This window comes from Beta vulgaris, chromosome 5 (genome assembly GCF_026745355.1).
Source record: "Beta vulgaris subsp. vulgaris cultivar EL10 chromosome 5, EL10.2, whole genome shotgun sequence".
Taxonomy (NCBI): Eukaryota; Viridiplantae; Streptophyta; class Magnoliopsida; order Caryophyllales; family Amaranthaceae; genus Beta; species Beta vulgaris.
In genome coordinates this window covers 44,196,413-44,217,502 of record NC_079206.1, presented here as the reverse complement: position 1 = coordinate 44,217,502, position 21,090 = coordinate 44,196,413, and the positions used below count along the sequence as shown (strand labels likewise).

General features: G+C 35.7%; 1 protein-coding gene across 1 annotated transcript; it reads right to left on the bottom strand.

The window, feature by feature from the left end:
- Positions 1-611: 611 nt before the first annotated feature.
- On the bottom strand, positions 612-20,184 carry LOC104893554 (protein CASP). Its single transcript, XM_010679671.4, has 19 exons — positions 19,802-20,184; positions 19,542-19,652; positions 19,234-19,412; positions 18,357-18,506; positions 17,805-17,893; positions 15,323-15,432; positions 11,207-11,301; positions 10,672-10,727; positions 9,572-9,737; positions 7,758-7,850; positions 7,286-7,414; positions 7,055-7,174; positions 6,544-6,624; positions 5,334-5,441; positions 4,986-5,129; positions 4,802-4,903; positions 3,632-3,711; positions 1,560-1,652; positions 612-1,486 (listed from the first exon to the last, which is right to left on the bottom strand). The coding sequence occupies exons 1-19, from the start codon at positions 19,887-19,889 to the stop codon at positions 1,435-1,437; spliced, it is 2,046 nt and encodes a 681-aa protein (XP_010677973.2). The 5' UTR covers positions 19,890-20,184; the 3' UTR covers positions 612-1,434.
- Positions 20,185-21,090: the final 906 nt, after the last annotated feature.

The window sequence follows — 21,090 nt, the reverse complement described above, 5'->3', positions numbered from 1 at the left end:
TAAAAACAACAAATTAAGGTATTAAATTCACAGAAACAATTTGAAAGATTATTTCTCACAAAATATGACCAAATGTTTGTTTTAGCAAATTTTCCTTATAAAAAGGACACATAATTTGATACTTAAAATTGACACTGAATGACTCAAATTAATGCCATTTGTTCGTCTCATTTTTTATCGTGTTTAGATCTTAGCTAATGGTGATGATCACATTTATTAGTAGCTACACAATAACTTACTACACAATAACTTACTTTCTTCGTCCTAAAATAAATGCAACATCTTTCTAGTAAATGCAAAATGACCATAATATTTTTTCGATAAAATCCCGGAGGCACAACTAAATATCTTTACTTAGTAAATCAATAATCATGGATTGGTGTACCAAATCCTACAACTAGATTCCCAACCTTGGAAGAGTGCTAAGAATGGGAAACACTTTTATTTTTGGTTAAGGAGGAGTGCTAAACGCTTAATAAGGTTGGGGATTGAATCTCGCCGAAAAAAAAGCAAATTTTATTCCCACACGCTTAGCACTCCTCCTTAAGCAAACAAGTAAACATGCAACCAATAACTGTTTCTATCTATCAAGGTATTTTTTGTATCCCGTATGGAGCCACCTTCTTCACTCGGCATGCGAAAGTCCCGTTCTTCGGGGGAGCCCCCTTCTCGAGACTACAAGGTCAGCCACCAGTCGGACTGACTCGCGACTAGGTAGTGTTCGGGAACGACCCGCTCTTTCCTAGTCAATATCCGCCTTCTTGTACTGATAGTTGGTTTCTTCCCTATCTTCAGCTAAAAGCTGGATCTTAATGCTGTTTTTGCAGCTCTGCCAATACTTTTTTCTTTATGCTGAGATAAGGACCCGATATCAAAGCTTTTCTCAAGAACGTCTACTCCTTCAATTCCTTTATTTATCTCCTCTCTCTTTTTTTTATCTCTTTCTTTGTCACACGAGTTCCTTAAAAATTATAAATCTCCCCCATTGACCAAATGAAGTTATATAGGACTAGTACACCCCTAAAAAAAAAAAGGAACAGAACTCTTCAGTCAAATTTGGATTGTATCTACACACTATTTCCTCCCCTAGACAATGATTGGTAGTTTTGTACCCCGTCATGAATGCTAAAATAGGCACATTTAATCACACAAACATCTACTATAGGAACTACTGAATGTTGACTTGTCAGGCCAAACAAGCATCTGTCATTGTCATCATCATTTCCAGCATACAGCATAACTAGAATTTCTAACATGTACTCCATACTCCGACATTGCATTATACATGAAAGAAGAGTGAAAAAGGGTAATGACTACTGTTGTGATCATATATACTACTATACAACAAAACTTTGTCATGATATGTTCTTCAACATCCGAAGCAAAATCATTCAAATATGAGGATGTAGTATTTATAGTAGTTTGGATTAAGCTTTAGAGAGCATGAGGCAGAATGGTTTCCTCAACAAGTTCTTCAGTGCCATGACTGCAGAAGGACACGAATTAGAATTGGTAAAAAAAGCAATGTGCAGATAAAAGATTTGGTAAGATCTCAGTACCTTAAATGACTCAGAGCAGACATCCTGTATAAACAAGTAAAAACTAGGATATGTAACCCAATCGTGTAGAAGAATGCGAAAGTCCTAGCATATCTGCAAATAATCAGTTTTATTTAGATTAATCTTGGAAAAGTTGAAATGGAAATACACTCTCACTGAAGCATATTTATTCAAATGAAACGCACTCTAATCTTCTGTTTATGAAAAGCAAAGGGAACAGGGTTGCAATTGCAAAAGCATGCAGAATATAGAGAGTGCTGAACATGCTGCAGATAGAGACTACATGTGTTTGAATCCTCTAGAGTTCTAAAATAACTCTACAAGGTAGAGTTTGAGCAATATCAACCATTGAATAAAAAAAAAATAATGGCTCCTATATTATCTTTCCAAATCCCCCCTATTTTTTCTCTCAAAATCCACCCCTTAATCTTCCCCTTTCAGCTGATATGAGCCCTTTATTTTAAAATGTATGGTTCAGATACAACTCTACCTTGTAGAGTTCTCAGACTGCATAGGAAGGGAAGGCAAAACTTTAAAAAAAAGTACTTAATCAGGAAAGCTATAATTTCAAACAGTTGGAAGACCTAGCCACTTGCATCAAATGCTAGCAAAAAGAATATGATGAATGATCACTGGAAGAAGGCCAAAATATGTTTCATTAACAGCACCCAGAGCTTATTCTGCAAAAATGACCTTGGGGATCAGATAGTTCAAGGAATGAAGCCACTAAGGGTGATTTCTCTTCACCTTCAGAAGAATATTTTCAGGAAAAATAAGTTCAGATAATTTCCAATAAGTTCTAGTAAGTTCATACCAGTTAGCTAAATTCCATAAGTTAAGTTCCGAAAAGTTCAGATAAGTTCAGCAAAATTCAAGTGAAGAGATTGCACCGCAAGTGGGCTTGGCGGAAAACAGTAGTTACAATCTGGCAAGTCTACTCTGTAATTTGGAAATGCACGACAAGCATAAAATAGTTCAAAGTATCATTTTTACATTTCACTTGCAGCTTCAATTTCATAGAGGAAAAATGTCCTAGCAAGTAGCTAAATTCTGGTTATACAAATCTTGTAGTTGTTTATTCCGCATGGTGGCTAAGAACAAAATATAGAGCTTACCATTTTAGACATGTTTCCACAATCTCCTTGACAAGCATCAATTTATACAACTCTCAGTCGAATTCTTGTAGAAATTACACTTTTAGAGCCAGCATTGCTGGTTACAAAAGGTAGGTTTGCTCACTTGAAGAGCAGCAACTTGTTCCTTGCTTAAATTTGAATTTATATCAAGAAGACTGAACAAGTCTACTTGCTACCTTCACTCAAGCGACAAAAAAAAAAGCTCTGCTAGGCTGAGAAAACATATTTATTCTACGTTAACTTCTCATAAGAGATCACAAATTCCTCCTTTCTTTTAATATTGTATTAGCATTTACCAGCTGGAAGGCTTCGAATAAGATATGATTGGTTGACAGTTGACACCTTACTACCTTAGCAAGTAACCTACTTACAAGAGCTAAGGGTATGAAGCTCAGAAATGGTGGGTTGATAGTGTTTTAATGGTTCTAAACATGAAAAGTCTCAAAATGCAAACGGCATGTGCCCAAAATGCCAATATGGAATCCAAAACATTTCACTGCATCACAGACCTCAAAAGCCGAAAATATAAAAGCAAAGACAGCAGAACCTTACCTCATTGCTTTCTAAGTCCCTAGTTTCTGACCCAGCCACACCTCTATCTCTATCTCTCTCTATCTCATGTACAATAAAAGATTGCAATTTATTAAAACTAGGGTTTCAATAAAGAAGCTAGATGGCCTAGATCTACAATTTATGCTGGTGCATTATTATGAATTCATTTCCCTCAATCAAGTCACTGGTTATAAAAGGTAGGTCTCTGTCGTATCAGAAATCTAGGATATTTTGTAACCCTTGATTGATTTCTAAACTGAATTGATGATCCCAAAAATGTCATTTCACTTCAAATTCGGTAATTCATCATGTATAAGAACCTTGAAAAGACATAACTATCAGATTAACATTTGACACACACGAATCTAGCATAAGAAAGCATACTTGTTGCCAAGTAGGAAACGCCCACTGGTAAGTGTTATTTTGTCCCTGAGACCCAACTCCTTGTACCTTTGATCTCGCTCCTGTACATTGAATGAATATGAAATGCAACGTAAGACTGATAGTATAATTAATAAAAGAAACAGCAAGAAGAGAGAAGTATAGAAGAATCGATAGCCCAACGTCCTCTCTCCCTGTCTCTATCCTCCCTATCTCTCTTGTCCTTACATCCTTAGGATATCATAAGAAAACTTTGACATCAAGGAACGCGCTGTGAGCTGCATTTCTTTCCAAAACTATCCAAATGGTCGACTTTGTGAATAGTGTAGGCCTAACTAGTTCCAATTGAACAAAAAGCCTAAACTAGATAGAATATCAGCAAAAAAAAAATTCAGCAAAATAGGCGTGGAGTTATGATAAAGGTAGATTTGTCAAAAGACTACCTTACCAGAAAAGCTTTTTTGTGAAAAATCACCTTATAAATAAATTGTTGTAAGAAACTACCTATTAAAGCAAAATTGTTATAAGAAGGTACTTTTTACTGGATTACGGCCAATGACCACCTTTTCCAGCATTGACTTTCTATATTCAGCCTTTTTTCCATTCAGTTTCACCGAAATTTGCCAACCAACCACATTTTACTACCAAATTTCAAACTATAATGAAGATTGGGTATAAATGGAGGGAAAAAAGCAAAAACTAATAGAAACTCAACACCGGAAAAGTTGGTATACGGTTGAAATTCGGCCGAAGATTGAGTTTTACAACATTTTTGCTTTAAAAGTTCGTTTCATTCAACATTTTTGTACGAAGTTGTTTTTCACAAAGACTTGTTTTCAAAGGTAGATTCTGACAATTTTTCCTACAATAAATAATAATTTGCAGCCATTTGGCAATAGCATAATACTATAACTATAAATGACAAATTTCCAGTAAAAACAGCCTTAACTTCAATAGATACCATCAACTTCCAAACTGACTTTAGTTACCACATTAAAGAGACATTACATATGCTCCCTCCAACCAATTTCCACTTTCAAAATATCGTTCTCTTTCCTTATCCCATAACTAATTAATATCGATTGCAAGTGTATTTTAGAACTACTTTTACTGAATAGTTGACAATAACAATGCGATCATGAGAGTAAATCTCATAAAACTTGGGCTAACTACCTTTCTGGAGAAAGCAGCAAATGGATTAATATCATCTTCATAAATCTTCTTATACTTGGACTCAACATCAGAGCTCAAGCCACTTTCTAGATCATCGGAACCCTGAAATACAAAAGGATTTAATCTCGTGACAAGGGGAACTGGAAAAGAAAACTTTAAACCTGGTACTTGGTAGATAACCCACCTTCTTGGACCCTCTAGAAACCACTCTCTCATGATTGTAGTCTTGGACGTATCGGATCTTCCCATAAAGTTTTACATTGTCTGCCTTTGTTTTCTCCAGTTCTTCTGTCAATAACCGATTCTTGTCCTTCAACTGCCTTACTTCCTGTAATTTTGCAGGTTAAACCAGTATTCTAGCAAAGACTTGGCAAGATGTTCAAATCAGCAAACAAAATTCAAGCAAGAGGAAAAACATGGTTTCTGCTTAAACCTCATCACTTTACCACTTACTCCCAAAAAAATCAAAGAAAAAGGAAAAGGCTGATAAAGGTGAAACAAGAACACAAATTACTGTGGCGAAGCAACTTACTTCTTCAGTCTCACGTAGTCGTGCTCGGAATCTATCTCTCTGATTACAGATCACCTTAAGCATGGAACTTTGGTCCTGATCAGCAGAATTATGCTTCTGTTCTGCACTCTGATCAACAAGTGGTCATGCAGAAGTGAGATAAAAACAAGTAATAGCAATCTGGAAATGCCAACACTCGAGATACAGCATTTATCATCATGAAGCAGAATAGTAACTTTTAAAAAAATAGATTGACAACCACCATTCTTTTCTGAGTGAACTGCAAAGTTCCTTTTCGAATTCAAGGTATATGAAGTCTAGATCTAAGGGTGGTCATACTTATAATGATGGTTCCATGTATTATACTAAAGATAATTGGAATAAAAAAGGGATACATGGCAATTATCTTCACCAGAACCGCAATATAAAGAGTATAAAATATTGCAGACATTGTACCAATCAATTCGCTTTTGACACTCCCATTACAGTACATTATTTGAAAAATTCCATTATTGACATGAATATTTTCATGGATGATCCATATAATTTGAATGATAGACAAGGTGAAAGAGAGGATGAGATAGTAAGTAGAGAACGCATTGGGACTGGAAACTAACATACAGAATTACTTAAAAGAACAGTAAAATAAAAAAGATCAAAACAATAACTAAACTCAATGACTAAAAGTTGTTCTGAATCAAAAGAAGAAACTAGCAATTTACCAAATTCAAGATTTCTAAAAAGTTAAAGCTGTTACTTTGATGATTAGCCAGAAGAAGTTCAAAGAATTCTTGAGCAAAGATAGGTGCCAAGTACTTTAATTCATCTATTTACATGACGTTGGGTGTTCCAATTCACTTTCAGAATAAGAGTACTGTGGACAGAGCCATCACTGCTGCTAAGTTCATCGAACCAAATCACCCTGGTATGTCATCGAAGACGCGGCAGCAAAAAAGAGGCTCTAATGGTCAAAGGGAACCCCACTCAATTGTAATTTCTTCCTCCCAACCATCCTCACCCCTATCCCCAAAAGATTTGAGCAAAGAAAAAGAATATAATTAACTTCAGATGTAGCTTTATGGTTATATCAGTAGATTGAAAGAGTGATTACAACATCAGGAAGATACTTCCGTATATCTGTAAGCATTCGATAGGAATATTTAGGGCACAATATCAAGCAAAGAAGAATGTCTCATACATTTATATGTAGGAATCAAGTAATGAAGCATACCTCGGATGGTTCGGCTGAAACAGACTCTGATAGATCCCAATCATTAAACAACGAGCCTCTCCGCTCTTTGGAGCTATATCCCTATGTTGCAAGTTCAAAGAGTATTAACTATAACATGACTTGTGAATCAATATCTATGTACAAATCTGAAAGGAGGCATAAGAAAAACAATTTGAGGATTATCGACACTGAAGTTTGTAAATTCGATTTTCATCTCCTACAATGCTCCAATGACATGTAAAAGCTAACCAAAAACTGGAACTGAAGTTACTAGACTTGGAATGCAGGGCAACTTCAACGAATTTAAATAAACGGATGAATAGAAGACTTTAATAGCTCATTTCCCTTTTACTTTTAAATAGGAAAAAGTAACAAACTTCTTGATGAAGAAACAATCAGTTTTGCCCCAAAGAAAATTTGTCAAATATATTTGTCTCAAACGCGTTATTATTCTCATAGAGCAATTTCAAATATGCTAATAGCCAATATAGAAAACCTGCAGGGTTTGTACCTTCGATATATCATCTTCAAGTTTCTGAATTAATTTTTGCTGTTCATCAACCTTAACATTAAGTTCTGAGACCTTTGCTTCAGCAGCTTCAAGAACTGATGTTTTCTCAGACAGCTTTACCTAAGGTGGAAAATAATATGAAACAACAATTAGGAATGGATGGATAAATGTGGCAATAATAATACTGGATTCACTAGAGAAAGATCTTCCATAATTTATTAAGTACCATACCTTTAATTGAGTGACTTCGTGTTCCATCTTTCTGTTCTTGTCAAGCAACAAAGTCTCCAATTTGCTCATTTCTTCCCCACTCGTGGCTATTTCCCAATCTTCAGCCTCAATAGAGTTGTAACCCACTGCCTACATAATAACCAGATAAAATATAACACACAGAGATCAAGGTATTTACATGAATCTCAGACAACACAATGAACAAATGAGCATTTAAAAGCGACAACAAGAGGTCCTGGGGAAGGAGCAGTTTTATCATCCAATGTGAACAACTTGATAAGAAAGATAAACAAATCAATAAAGCATTCCAAGATCACTTCATTCAGTAACCTAACCAACAATGTCATGCAGCTGGAGCATCACATAGAAAAAACTACAGTTACACAAACCTGAAATTATGGTGAAAGCTGCAAGCTTCTTCAAAGAAGAACTTATATGTTAATGCATCAAAATAAGATTGAGATGAAATGACCTGCAAAATTTTGACTTTTTTACGCAAATCTTCAACCAATTTTGCTGTCGGGCGAGCCTGCAGCTCTTTCTTCAGCTCCTCAAGAGCAATCTCCTGCAAACAAGAATAGTTAAATTCAGATAACAACTGAAAGGCTAAATACCTTGATAAGGAAGATAAAAGAAAAAGGATGTTGATTAATAATATCTTATAAGAAATATAGTACAGTATGATATGGTATGGAAGATAAACAGAAACAACTTTGAAGATCAGGAGTCCTCCATAGGAGAAGCTAATACAGAAAAGACTGGCGTATAATATGATACACTGCCAAACATAGCTAGAAATACTTTGCTGGACATGAGGCTTATTTCTAAGACTAAGATGCTTGTGGAAAATTACTTCTACTTGATCCATGGTGAGCATTTTTAAGAGAAAATAACAAATTTTTGAGGGTTCTAGCAGTTATCTGCGGAAGAACAATGAAGTAAATGATGTGCACTCGAAACAAAATCATAACACAAAGCTATATATGATTCAAGAGTTAAGCTCGATAATGAACATCACTACAACCTAGAGACCAATGAAACCAAAGATATGATCTGCAAAGTATCAAAGAAAAAAAAAAAGGTTTTCCATTACGGAAGGATCACATAGTTCTGAAAGGAGGAGAAAACTCAACTCTGAGTCTCTATATAGAGTTATCCCCTAAATTTAGGGAGGCAACGTTAACATATAAAACACCAAGTAGCTTCAGTTTTAGGCTCTAAATTACATATATGAACAACTAGGATTAATCATAACAATACTTAATAGTTCAGCTAAAAGGTCAGAAACGGCAGCACAACAGCCCCAACCACAGGGTTTCAATACCATGATTGTTGGACTCTGCTGTGCACCTTTCCAAATCTCTGGAAACCCATGCCCACAGTATTGGGCTGTGGGCGGTTCCATAACCACAAGTTCGGCGTGAGACTTGTAGCTTCTGAATTCACAAAGCCACAGTATCAGAGGAACTGGCCACAAGATGGCCTTGTACAACGGCTGGCAAGGTTTACCGTGTTTTATCGAATTAAACAATATGCTCAACCATTTGTGCAAGCCCCCAGTAAAACCTTTTAGTTCCAGTAGAGCATTTCACAGGTTAGCTGGCCCTGATCCATGTATACCACGGGGAAACACTCATCAATCACAAAATGCTATGTGCCGCAATCGTGGGTGACGTGGAAGTTGGTTTGGCATAAATGCCCATGAATTGTGGTGATGATCGTGTGTCCATTATATCCTTTCTTATTCTTCCAAGCTTGCCAAATCATGCTCAAAGCTTTCAATACATAGTTTCAAGCAAGAGAACCTTCATTAAAATCACCTAACCGCATCATAAACAAATGCCATCCGGAAACAGAGTATTCACAAAAATTAAAGATCGAGATTCTTCCTCCAAACCAATCCCAAATGTGGAACGCATTAGTGCCTATGGCAGGTGGTAAGTGAAGCTTAAGAAAACAGAGAGCAAAGAAAACTCCGTTTACTTGTGACTTATAATCCTACATCAAACTGGTTTTCCTTCTCAATATGTTCGTCCTGCTCAAAAACCTTTCATAATTTTTTGCATTTCATATCCAAATCCATTTCAGACATTATAATAGGCTGTGAGCCTGTGACGCATACATTTATGAGCTAAATAGGCCAGATCCCTCAGAATCAGACCATATATTAACATCATTTCAGATATTAGAATTTTAGAAGGAAAAAAAAGCAGCAAAAAAACTGAAGTTTTTCCAGAACATTAAGAAGTAAATTGAAGAACTAAACAAAAACAATGCAACAAGTACCTTTTCATGGAGGAGAGCATTCAATTTCTTGATTTCACTAATATGAAGTTCCCTTTCATTTGATAAGGTGGTCTCCACTTTATGAAGTTCCATATTGAGTTCAGATATAGCCTTCTCCTTTGCGCTCAAAGAGCTCTCAAGAACGCTACTTGAATCCACAGTATCACTGCAAGCCAAGGAAAAATAGTATGGACGGTAAGAAACTAATGACTCCAAAACATAATAACACAGGTAAATGCACTAACATTGCAAATTGCAATACTCGGCATTAAAATTGTTGACAAGGAAATGTGAAAAGATTGAGCATATATAAAATCCCATTCTTTAACACGAGAGAAACATGAGAACCACCACAAATTAGACAAGGGCAAGCAGACAAATACATGCCTTATCAAATTATCTGGTAATAAAACATCAAAGGCTGATACCAATAGCCCGGAAAGAAATGTAAGAATGTAAAATTGATAGCTGATGATTATTTCAGTTCCTGTTAGCACCCAATTCCGTTTACATAGCTTTTTGTTGGATGATGAGATATTATATTGTTTCCATGATAAGGAAAGAAATTATACTAAGAGAACACCGGCGGTCCTCTCGAAGCTAAGAAAAGTGCCTGGGAATCATGCTGTACATAGTGTTCCCAACCAAAGAGAAGCAAGGAAAATCAACGCACAAAGACTAATAACCAGATTGCCACTTTTTAAAAATTCCATCGTTCCTCTCCAACCACAAAACTCCAAGAATCACCAAGCAAGCTGAGCCATTAAAGAGCTTCCATTCCCTTATTTCTCCCACAAGCCAGAACTAACAAAAAGAACAAGAGGTAAAATGGGGAAAGCCCATTGAAAAAAAAAATTCAACCAGAGCGATTATGAGTTGACCTTTCTGTGATAAACCACAATAAATGTCCGCTCTCTTTTGAACTAACAATACACAAATAAATATGATAGTTGATAGTATGCTCCTATGCTAAGGTAAAGTCACTAACCAAATAAAATAGCATATGATGTTGTAGATTGAATTATTCTAATTTGCAAGATTTCATGGTAAAAATTCACAATAATGCAGATTAAAGCGTCATATTGAATTAAATAACTCGCCTTTTTTTATTTTCACTTTCTTCATTTGCAGACTGTAACTGGGAACGGAGATGTCCCTGAAATGTAAAGATGAGTCAGATAGTTACCAAGGAAAGACGAAGAATATTTCATAAATTCTTGGAAGAATTGATATGAATAATCCCAACTTTCACTAGTCTTCTCAAAATATCCCAACTTTGAATTATTATAGAATAATCCCAACTTTAGGGGTACCTTCTCAAAATAATCCGAACTATTAATGTTCAGCATATTATAGACCCTAAAATGGATTAGTGCAGACAAGGAAAAAGATAGTTTAGCTTACTTTGAAAAGGTCGCCTCAAAAGTTGAGATTATTTTGAAATATTCCAAAAATTGGGATTATTTTGAGAAGATGGGTAAAAGTTGGGATTCTTCATATGGAATTTTCCTAAATTCTAGTATGGTCCAGGTACACCGATCAAAAGAAACGCTACATAAAAAGGTTTGTGAAAGATGGGAATCGAGAGTAGTCAAAACATTCTCAATTTATGTGCTAACACATGAGATGAATTACCTTCTCTCTCTCAAGACTTAGAAGTCGACTTTGAGCACGTTCAACTTCATCCATCAAAAGACTAAGTTCTGATTGCTTTGTAGCTGTCTCCTCCTCTGAAATTCAAGTAAAGTTGTGAGGCACGGATCTTCAAACAAAAAGATGTTGGCAATCAAGATCAAAAACCCACATAAACAAAAGGTGGTAAAAAAGTGCGAGATAATGTACAAATGTTAGCATCCAAGTAATACTTGCTTGCTTTACTAAAAACATGAAGCATGAGCAGATCAAGCATAGGACTTTAAAGCAGTAAACATAGGATTTTGTTTATATGCCAAAAGAAAGTTGCAAACAACATACCTAGTTACCTACCACTGTTCTGATTTTGTAATACAAAAGCTTTTATACAATGTCCACCTCTAATAACATCATTACATACTTCAACCCAGTATGATGATATAATCTAACAAAGTGAAATTTAGGTTTGGTATGATTTGAGTTACCAGTACCTCAAACTCACACGGTTGAAAGGGAACAAGAAAGATTTGGTATTATCATGGTTTCAAATCTCAGCCAATATATCAACTACGAACGAAATTTCTAGCCTGCCGACCTTAATTGATTTTGTAGAAAGAAAGAAAAAGTAGGTTTCGAAAATTCATTGATTGGCAGACCTTCAGAAACTAATATTTCTTGAGCCATATCAGACAAAGTAATTACATGATACAAATTAATGTCACAATCAGGGAAGAAATAGCAGATGCTGTCACGTTCGCAGAATCGGATGCGATGACGCGCAAGCTGCATGTATGGATGAATGAATAGGATCGCGATTAACAAGGCATGAATTTTTATTGATTTTTAAGCTCAATTTTGCATTTTCCAAGTTTAGCAAGTATTCCTTCAACATAGTAAGACCAAAGCTATCATATACTTGGGTTATGTATATGGTGAATGAATAATTACTTAAATATAAGTGCTTTATTCATATAAAGAAACACTAACTCATATACATGCCCAACTTATTATGTGCACATTACTTTAATACTTTTCTACTTGGCAATGTATTTTTCCTTTTCTCTTTTTTTGCCAATTTTGACAAAAAACGGATGTAACAGGAAAAAACATTCTAATGGGGCGAGTCAGCGTTATGTGACAAATATTGCGGCGAGAAAGCTGTGATTTTCATCACGACGTTATGTAACTAAACTTTGTGGAATGACAACTTCAAAATAGGTTACATGGTGGGCGTTACGTAACGGAACGACTGAGTTTTTGTAACATGATCGCAAATCGCGATACAAGCTCATAAGAGTTATCAAACGCCGATGTAGGCTAATAGCATGTCAATATAAAAAAAATAGAACGTCAACTGCAACCAGTTAGTTAATAATATAAAATACGCTTTAGTGAAGCATGAGTATTGTTACATGGTACACAATTTGATACTATGCGGGGTCCGGGATCGAATATGTAGAACACTACTTGTGGTGAATCGGGTACGATTGCGTACGAAATATATAATATAACACTACTTATACATACAATATCACGAAATACTCCCTCCGTTTTTTTAAAGATCTTCCTATTTATGGTAGCCAGGGTGAGGATGAAAGAACGATTCCTTTTTCTTTATTTAAATAGGAGAGACATTGTGGTTGTGAGAGAGTGTAGAATTATGCGGGTCTAGAGCCGGCAAAAATCGACCCAACCCAACCTGAAAACAACCCAATAATAATGGTTTTGGGCCAAAATTTTCAACCTGTTTAATTAAATGGGTCGATCCAACCCGTTTTAATGAAAAGGGTCGCGTCAGGTTGAAAATTCAACCCGCAACCCGTTTCCTTAAATGGGTCGAGTTCTAGTCTGGTTAACCTAGCCCGTTTATTTTTTCATCCAAAAAAAACCAATTTTCCAAGTTAAATTAACACTAAAAAGGGTTGTATTGTATTTGGATTTGTCTTCTTGTTATGTATGAACTATTTGTATGTCGAAGTTCTTAGAATATGAGGTAATTAACTAATTACTAATCAGGTAGCCGTTAATGAAAACTGAAAAATGCTTTCAAATGGGGTAGTGGGTTGATTTAAGGTCGACCCATTAATTATCAGGTAGGGCTGGATTGAGAATCGCAACCCGTTTAACTAAACAGGTTGGGTTGGGTTGAGCATCTCAACCCGTTTAGGTAAATGGGTCAACAATAACCCAAACCCGGAGTATGTAGGTCTAACAAGTGAGTCAAAGTAGTGTGAAAAAGGAACAAAATTTCACCAAATAAAGTAAGCATAGGAAGATCTTTATGAAACGCACTTTAACCAAAAGTAGGAAAATCATTAAAAAAGAGGGAGTATATGCATATATTATTATATACACATATAATAAGGAATCAGAGTTGCAACAGTTTTTACTTAGAATAATATACTTTTCACTTAGGGTTGCACCATATGTGCCATGAGATCATCCAAATCCCATCGATCTAGATGCTTCTTTGTCATTAATGGCATTTTCGTAATTTCGCAACTCTGAAACCTAGTTCCTAGTTTCTTTACTTTAAAGTGATTTCATTTACTAAGTTACATTTATTTTTACTAGTTATTCTTATACTTCTACAATTAAATAAAATGAAAATTTATCTAAAACAATTTCATATCATAAAGTTTGTTATCAATGCTAGTACTTGAATACTGTAAATTTTTTCTTCATTGAAAGTCAAGAAAATCGTATATAAGAAGTTGTATAATTGGATATTTACTATTGAATCAGTATGAATTACTTTAGTGTACTTTTGCATTGCTTTTAAAGAACAAATTTGGTTCTAAGTTCTTATTTTGGAGTTGGTTCTATTGGAACATAGAGCTACAACACTTCTCACTTAAAGTTATAATAACATTTTGTTCACACAGGAACATCGAAGGGAAAGGAGGGGAGAGAAAGAGGAGGAAGGGGAGGGGAAGGATGGTGCTCCATTTCCCCTCCAAATTTCTCCAATTTGGGAAGGATGATATTTTGTACAACACTTCCACTTAAAGTTGGACCATAAAAACTTTTGATCCAAAGAATAGATAATTTTTTTTTGCTTATGATGTTTTTTTAGGTTAGAACTACATCACTTTTCAATAAGAGTTACATCTCATCTCACATGAACTTGATCATGTTCAAAAGTAATTTATGGAAGGTTTGCTTGGATGTTCGTGGTTTGAGAATGTGTTTTACAGCTATAAAGTTATCTTAAATGACAAATGATGAATCAAGCTTCTCTAGTGTGCGCATGTCTGCTGTGTCTCTTTCTCAACTTCTCTCTACAATGAGTCATCAGATTTGATGAAGCTAATGCTTGAGTCAGTTTTCTCCTTCCAGAAGAAACCCTATGCTATTATTCTTACTAAGGCTTTAGATTTAGCCTTCCAATTAAAGCATATTACGTGCAAGTAACGAGGGCTTTCACTCGAACAGTAGATCTTAACTTCTAATTTGCGTCATAGTAATTTTAAATACATTTCTCTATCTCCCCCTCTCGCTCTTAAACGAAAAAAAGCTTTCAAGGGCATGCATTTATATCTTTCGCTCGCCTGTACGTGACACCCCTTGGTTTCTTCTAATAAATCTTCTATTACTTAACCAAAAAAGTGCACATTGCGTTGTACTTCATAGTTATACCTCGCATGAAGAGGCTGGAGGCACGTACCTCCCCGCACCACTTAAACATCATTTCAGCCAGCAGTGTCAATGCTGCAACTTGGGTCTGGTGGCCGGTGTGCCTCATGCTAGTAGAGTGCACATTTTAGAACTAAGGCAACATCAAGCTCTTCTTGGTAGGTATGGAGCGAATTTGGCTTCTTAGTGACTCTGAAGTCTTTTAAATAGTGTCTTTCAAAGAGATACTTCAAAAATAATCTAGAATACTGGAACAAACTTATTTTTTGATCTCACAAGGCATCTGACTCAAATAGTCCTTGTTATTGCATTATCCTCTCCTAAGGAGGGAGGGCTGATGTGTAAGACTTATGTCATGTTAAAATTTAAGTACGTTTAACCAATCCATGCTCATTTTCATTTTCCAATGTCGTGTCCAGACAGTGAAATGACTAATTTTTTAACCAGGAAAATACTTGTTCTAATTTAGAGATAAGATTGCACCTGATTGAGCACGAAGCTCAAACAACTGACTCTGAGCAAGTTCATGCAACTTTTGCATAGTTGTAACGCTTTCTTTAGCTTGGCGCAATTGGTCTTGTAGTGACTGCTCTCTGCAACAAATAGGGGATAACAACTCTCAGAAAAATTATGCCAAAAGTTCCCTTCATCATGTTTGCAGCATAAATTTTATCAGATGCAGAAATTTCAACGGTGTGCTGATACCTATGTTTTTATTTATTTGGGCATGTACCTTGTTATCCCAAACAATAGTCATAAGTCATCGTAATATTAACAGCAGTATAATGATATATAATACCCAAGCAATTAAAAATGCCTTCTCAGCAATTTGTTTGTGGCTGTACATTAATCTGTTTAACCCTTATTTTTGCATGTACATGTAAGTCATGTAACTATAGTTCTCTACTAGTCAGCCATTCATGAATAAGGCTATCTGCATCTTCCCCGTGCCGAGACGCCCTAGACCAGTTGGTATTACTGTTTCTATTTATCTACTTCTAGGAACATAACTAAGTTGAGATGTTTCAAAGGGTTTTGATGGATATATGTAAGATAAGGGCCATGCCTGGGATGCCCTCATGTATTGTCCAATTAGTTAACAAGTTAAACTACAACTTCTTTCTTTTGGCAATTGAAGGGATTCTGAAAGGGTCACAAGGATGACTTAGAAAATGAGTCATGTCCCGCTTCAAGTACATCATCCCGATCAACAAATGAAGGAAGATCTCACTTACAAAGATTAAACTCTTTTTACACACTTTATGTTTGAGAGTTCAACTAGGGCAAGACCTATTGCATCAAATAACAATTGCTCCAGGTGTACCTTGACCCGTTATGTAGGGCAATAAAGGATGTTTCATGCTACAATATGGATAGGTGATATAAGACCTAGATACGAAAGATGGTTTGGTAAGGTGATTGTGAAAAAGGTATAGTGACATCACAATAATATGAGCAAGGAAAATCTTATCTAGCTGACATTGAGGCAAATAATAGGGAATCTTTCAAGAGAAAGAAGATACTATAAAGAAAGGAAGAAAAAGCCCAAGAAGACTATGACCAATGTGAAAGATCAAATATGAAAGGTGACCTCCTGTCCAATATGCCCAACAATGGCCCTTGACAAGACTCTATGGCACTCTAGCATTGGCAACCAGTGCTAAAGGTTGGTTTAGATGTGTCATGTTGATGATGTAGAACCAAGAAGGCATGACGTCCAAAACAAGGACCCTTTTTTAGCCATGCTCATTGAAGTCTAAAGCTAGGGGTCTATTTTCCTAGCTTTCTCTTAGTCATTCTACAACTTCTGCTCTAGTCTCCTAATTTGTTCCTTTAGGGTGTGTTTTCTTAGGGCTTTCTTGTACTTCTACTTTTACTTCTACTACTTTCATCACCACTACCTTAAGCTCGTTATTAAACACTTTTTTGTTGTTAAGCTCTAAATTAACATATGCATTTGCCCTTGCAAATCCATCTTCAACAAGATGCTCATAGAAAGTCAAGTGGCATATTAAGGTTCCCTTCAGCTTAAGAGTGCCTACGCGAGGGAAATAAAAACTACGGAAGCTTCTCTAGTAGTGGGGTGGGCCAAACTTTCCAAACATAGGGAGTAGGTTGGGACAAACTTCCCAAACCCAGGGGGCGGGTTGGCCTAGGCTCAATAATATGGTTACCAAGAACATTTCAATAGTGGGTAGATGCCTAATTGACTATGATGAACCCGATTCTCTTTGGTACAAGTCATTAGGGGTAGGTATATTGCCTCGTACTTGGAGATTCATCTCCTAAGTCTTAAGTATCTTCACTATACTTTCACAAGTTATTCTATGGGACTCGGTATAAGATTTAAGTTTCGGGATCGATCCTATGTAACGGAGATGCCTTGTTTCTATTTCTCAATCTTATCTTTACTATCTTTCTTAATGCCCCAACTTATGATATACTTCCTACGTTCTGATTTACTTGCAACAAGGGGGGGAGGCAGAATATTTTAGGTGAGGAGAGAGAGAGAGAGAAGGTGACCCATGTGATGAGGAGAGAGAGAGAGAGAGAGAGAGAGAGAGAGAGAGAGAGAGAATACCAAGATGTACTTAAAACAAGGGGGGAGGCAGAATAATTTAGGTGAGGAGAGAGAGAGAAATGGTGACCCATGTGATGAGCAGAGAGATAAAGAGAGAAAGAATAACAGAAAAAGTACTATTGCACGTAAATTGAAACAACCCAAAATAGCAAGTGTTGCAAGTAAATAGAAAGGAGGAAGTATTGGGTAGTGACTGGTGAGGGTCCCACGTTTTCTTGGATTTTTTCGCTTTCAATGGAACCGAAAGATTGAGCTTTCGCTTGAGCAAAAAGGTTAGTTTTTACTTTAAATACTCATTACACTCCAAGTAGACCAGTTATGTGGATCTAGTTGGCTAGTGTATTACACATCAAAGTTTTCATATGTCAACAAGCTATTAGATACCGTTCTTTTAGGACTTCCAGAGTCTTCTGGTTCTCTTCTGCCAAACTACGCTGCTTCATTTCAACTATTTCTTTCACTTTTTCTTCCATCTGAACAAAAAGGACAGAGAGAACCAAAAAAAAGGGTATTAGAGGCAACAAACTCAAATATTTTCATTTTCACAAGGAGACAGAAGACTGAAAATGGACAGTCAGTCTAAAACACTTTAGTTGTTAAAAAGGCCACAAGTCTCTGATTAAGATCACAAATGGTCTTCTATAACCACAGGTGTATATGTCTCTGTAACTTCTACCTTTGGTACACAGCGCATAACATGGCTTTCACCAATATTTCTATAATATTATCCATCACTTAGTTGCATTTACTTAAAATATCCATTATCCCCACTTTAATTTCCAGAGCATAGAGACCTATACTCAGTGGAATGGTGATGGTTACATAACTATAAATAAAGGAGGCTGTAAAATTTATGCAACATTAAATTCAGCAACAAAAAAGAGCAGGATATAAATAGCATATACAGTGTAAAAGAATGGAACCACAGAAATTCACCTGTTGCTCTAATTGACGATTGCGTTCTTCAAGTCTCCTTATCGTTGCCTGTTGATTTTTTAAATGTGCTGCTTCTGCCCTAAATTCCTCAAGCTCAACTTTCATTTTTCTGTTCTCAGATTCCAGTTCAGAAATTTTTGCATCTTGCTCCTGCATCAAGCTACATATTAGTAAACATATACATACATAAGCATGACACCATAAATAAGCAATATCATCACTACTGAAAGAAAAAAATATCCTGTAATGAAAATCAAATTTCCATGCAACATGCCATTGTTGATGAGCAATCCTGAAGTTTAAGTTTTACTAGGTGATACCAACAGCTACAGGAATTAACACATAGCCGCATTTTACAGTGCAGTTTCTATTTAAAGAGAGTAACCTTCCGATGTCTGACAGATATTCAAGCACAAGACACGCAAAACAAGATGGGTATGACACAGTGGAAATGATGGAGTCAGCAACGAAGCAAATAATTTGCATATAGAGTATACAGAAGAACTCTTGCATCATTACATGACCACCTCGCAATATGCAGATGGCGTAACATAACAGTTGTAGAAACTTAGCACTAGAAAACTACAGTCAAGTTCTAAACTTTGGGGGAGGATTTAAAGCAAAATAGGTAGAAGAAGCAAAGCTCCAAGTTATGGAAAAGAGAGGTGAATCAGGACTTATCAACGTAGAATGAGGACAAAAGGAGGAAGAAAATCAAATTTACACACAATTACAATATAGCTCATTTGAGGACTTAATCTCCCAGCCAGTAGTCTGTTACATGGCATATCAAGTTGGCAGATATTCTACCTATGATATTTCAGTAAGGAGACTACATTTCAACAGAAATTACTATAATTAGTGAATAGATGCTCACCGGAAGTGACGCAAGAGCTGGAAAAGGATCTGGAGCCTCGTAAAGTTTCTGGTAAATATTAAGAAACGCATTTTCGCCAAATTTTGCACGCTTAGTAAGGTTGTCTACTTCTTCCTGATATCCCTTAAGTAATGAATTGAACAAATTCAATTTTTCCTCAGCCGAAGCTTTCTTAAAATCTGTCCAAATACAGTACACAAAACCATGAATTTGCAAGTTTCTACAAATTTAAAAGATAGCTTGATTCTGAAAATATTATTCAAAACAATAACTGCAATTTCAACAATTAGAATGAGAAAATATTCAACCTCGAGTACTCTCTGCAAGTTTACGCCGATTCTTCTGACTGTTCTCCTGATTTTCAGCAATCCGAAGCCCTTGCTCATCCAATAAACTCTTTTCCTTCTCTAGATCGAATTCTGCAACAGAAAATCATCCAATTAAACCCTAATAAGACGATCAAATTCAATTTTTCCTTAAATTTTCCCTAAAATCGATCGAAGAATCGCACTTCATCAAATTCAATGGAAATGCACCTTAAAATAATGGAAACATTTCAGTTTAATACCTTTCCAGAAATTGGCGACAGCAGAAACTGGAGACGCTGAAGATGAGCTCGACTTCTCTCTCTCCAGTCCACTTTGCGGAACCTCCATTGATGATTCCGGATCTAAGATCAAAGGTTTTATGATCTCGGTACTTTTTTACTTCGATTGTTCACAATTTAACTAGAACTCTACAAGATTTCCAGAGTTTGTAGGAATTCGAACAAAATTATGCGCGGGAAGTGGAATTTCTAATTTCTAATTGAGATCTGTTTGAAGAATTTGATAGATACTGAGCTGTTCTTAAAACACGAAAGTATCTGGTGCACATCATCGATTTTTGCTGCATAACGTACGAAAACTTCTTAAGAACGATTTAACTGTATGATCCTATAAAAAAAAAATTAAAATGTTTTGGTAGGAGGTCAAAACTATTTTACGTGCTTACACATGTACGTAACACAGAACCAAGGATGTCTTGGCTTAGTGGTTAAGATTGAGATGCTGTGAACGATAGGTCACAGGTTCGAAGCCCCCCTCCCCCTTCTTATTAATATTGTCATCATCATATCATATATCATCATATCATATATAATACTAAAGGAAGAAAAATTCTGCCTACGTGTCAAGTCACCATTATTCAAAGCCTAACATTGCTCCTCGATTTCTTCTTTGCTTTTCATCAATCTGCCACGTGTCATTAGCCTTGAGATCTATTTTCAGCTCATAATTTTAGGCGTAATTGAATTCCTTTTATCCATCATTCTAGCATTTTAGGCAACAAATCAATTAGATGAACCAGTTATGTTAGGATTTTAAAATTAAATCAATTACTTGCCACATAAGTGTAACCTTTAAGGAAATAAAAATCATTTACAAAACCTGTTTGATAGCAAAAACTTGACCAAGCAGCATATGGAGTATTATATTCCTTGATTTTCGGCTATCAAAGATTGTTTCTTCACTTTATTTTCATAAAAAAAAATCCTTACTATATAATAACTTATTGTATATTTGTGGTACTAAAGAATTTGTATAAATGAAATTGTCAATCAATGTTTTTTAGTTTTCTAATCAAAAGAAAACTTCTTCGTGCATTTTATCATGACATTAGTTACATCAGTCACTGAACACACGGGTCATAAGCCATTTTAAAAATATATTTTTAATTACACGATATGATTATAAAAAATTAAATCATGAGCTAATATTCAACCATGATTTTAGGAGAAACATCCTAAAATCTTAAATTTATAAAATATTCCCCCGCATTTTAATGTGTTTTTTGTTTCATTTACGTACCTATTTATAG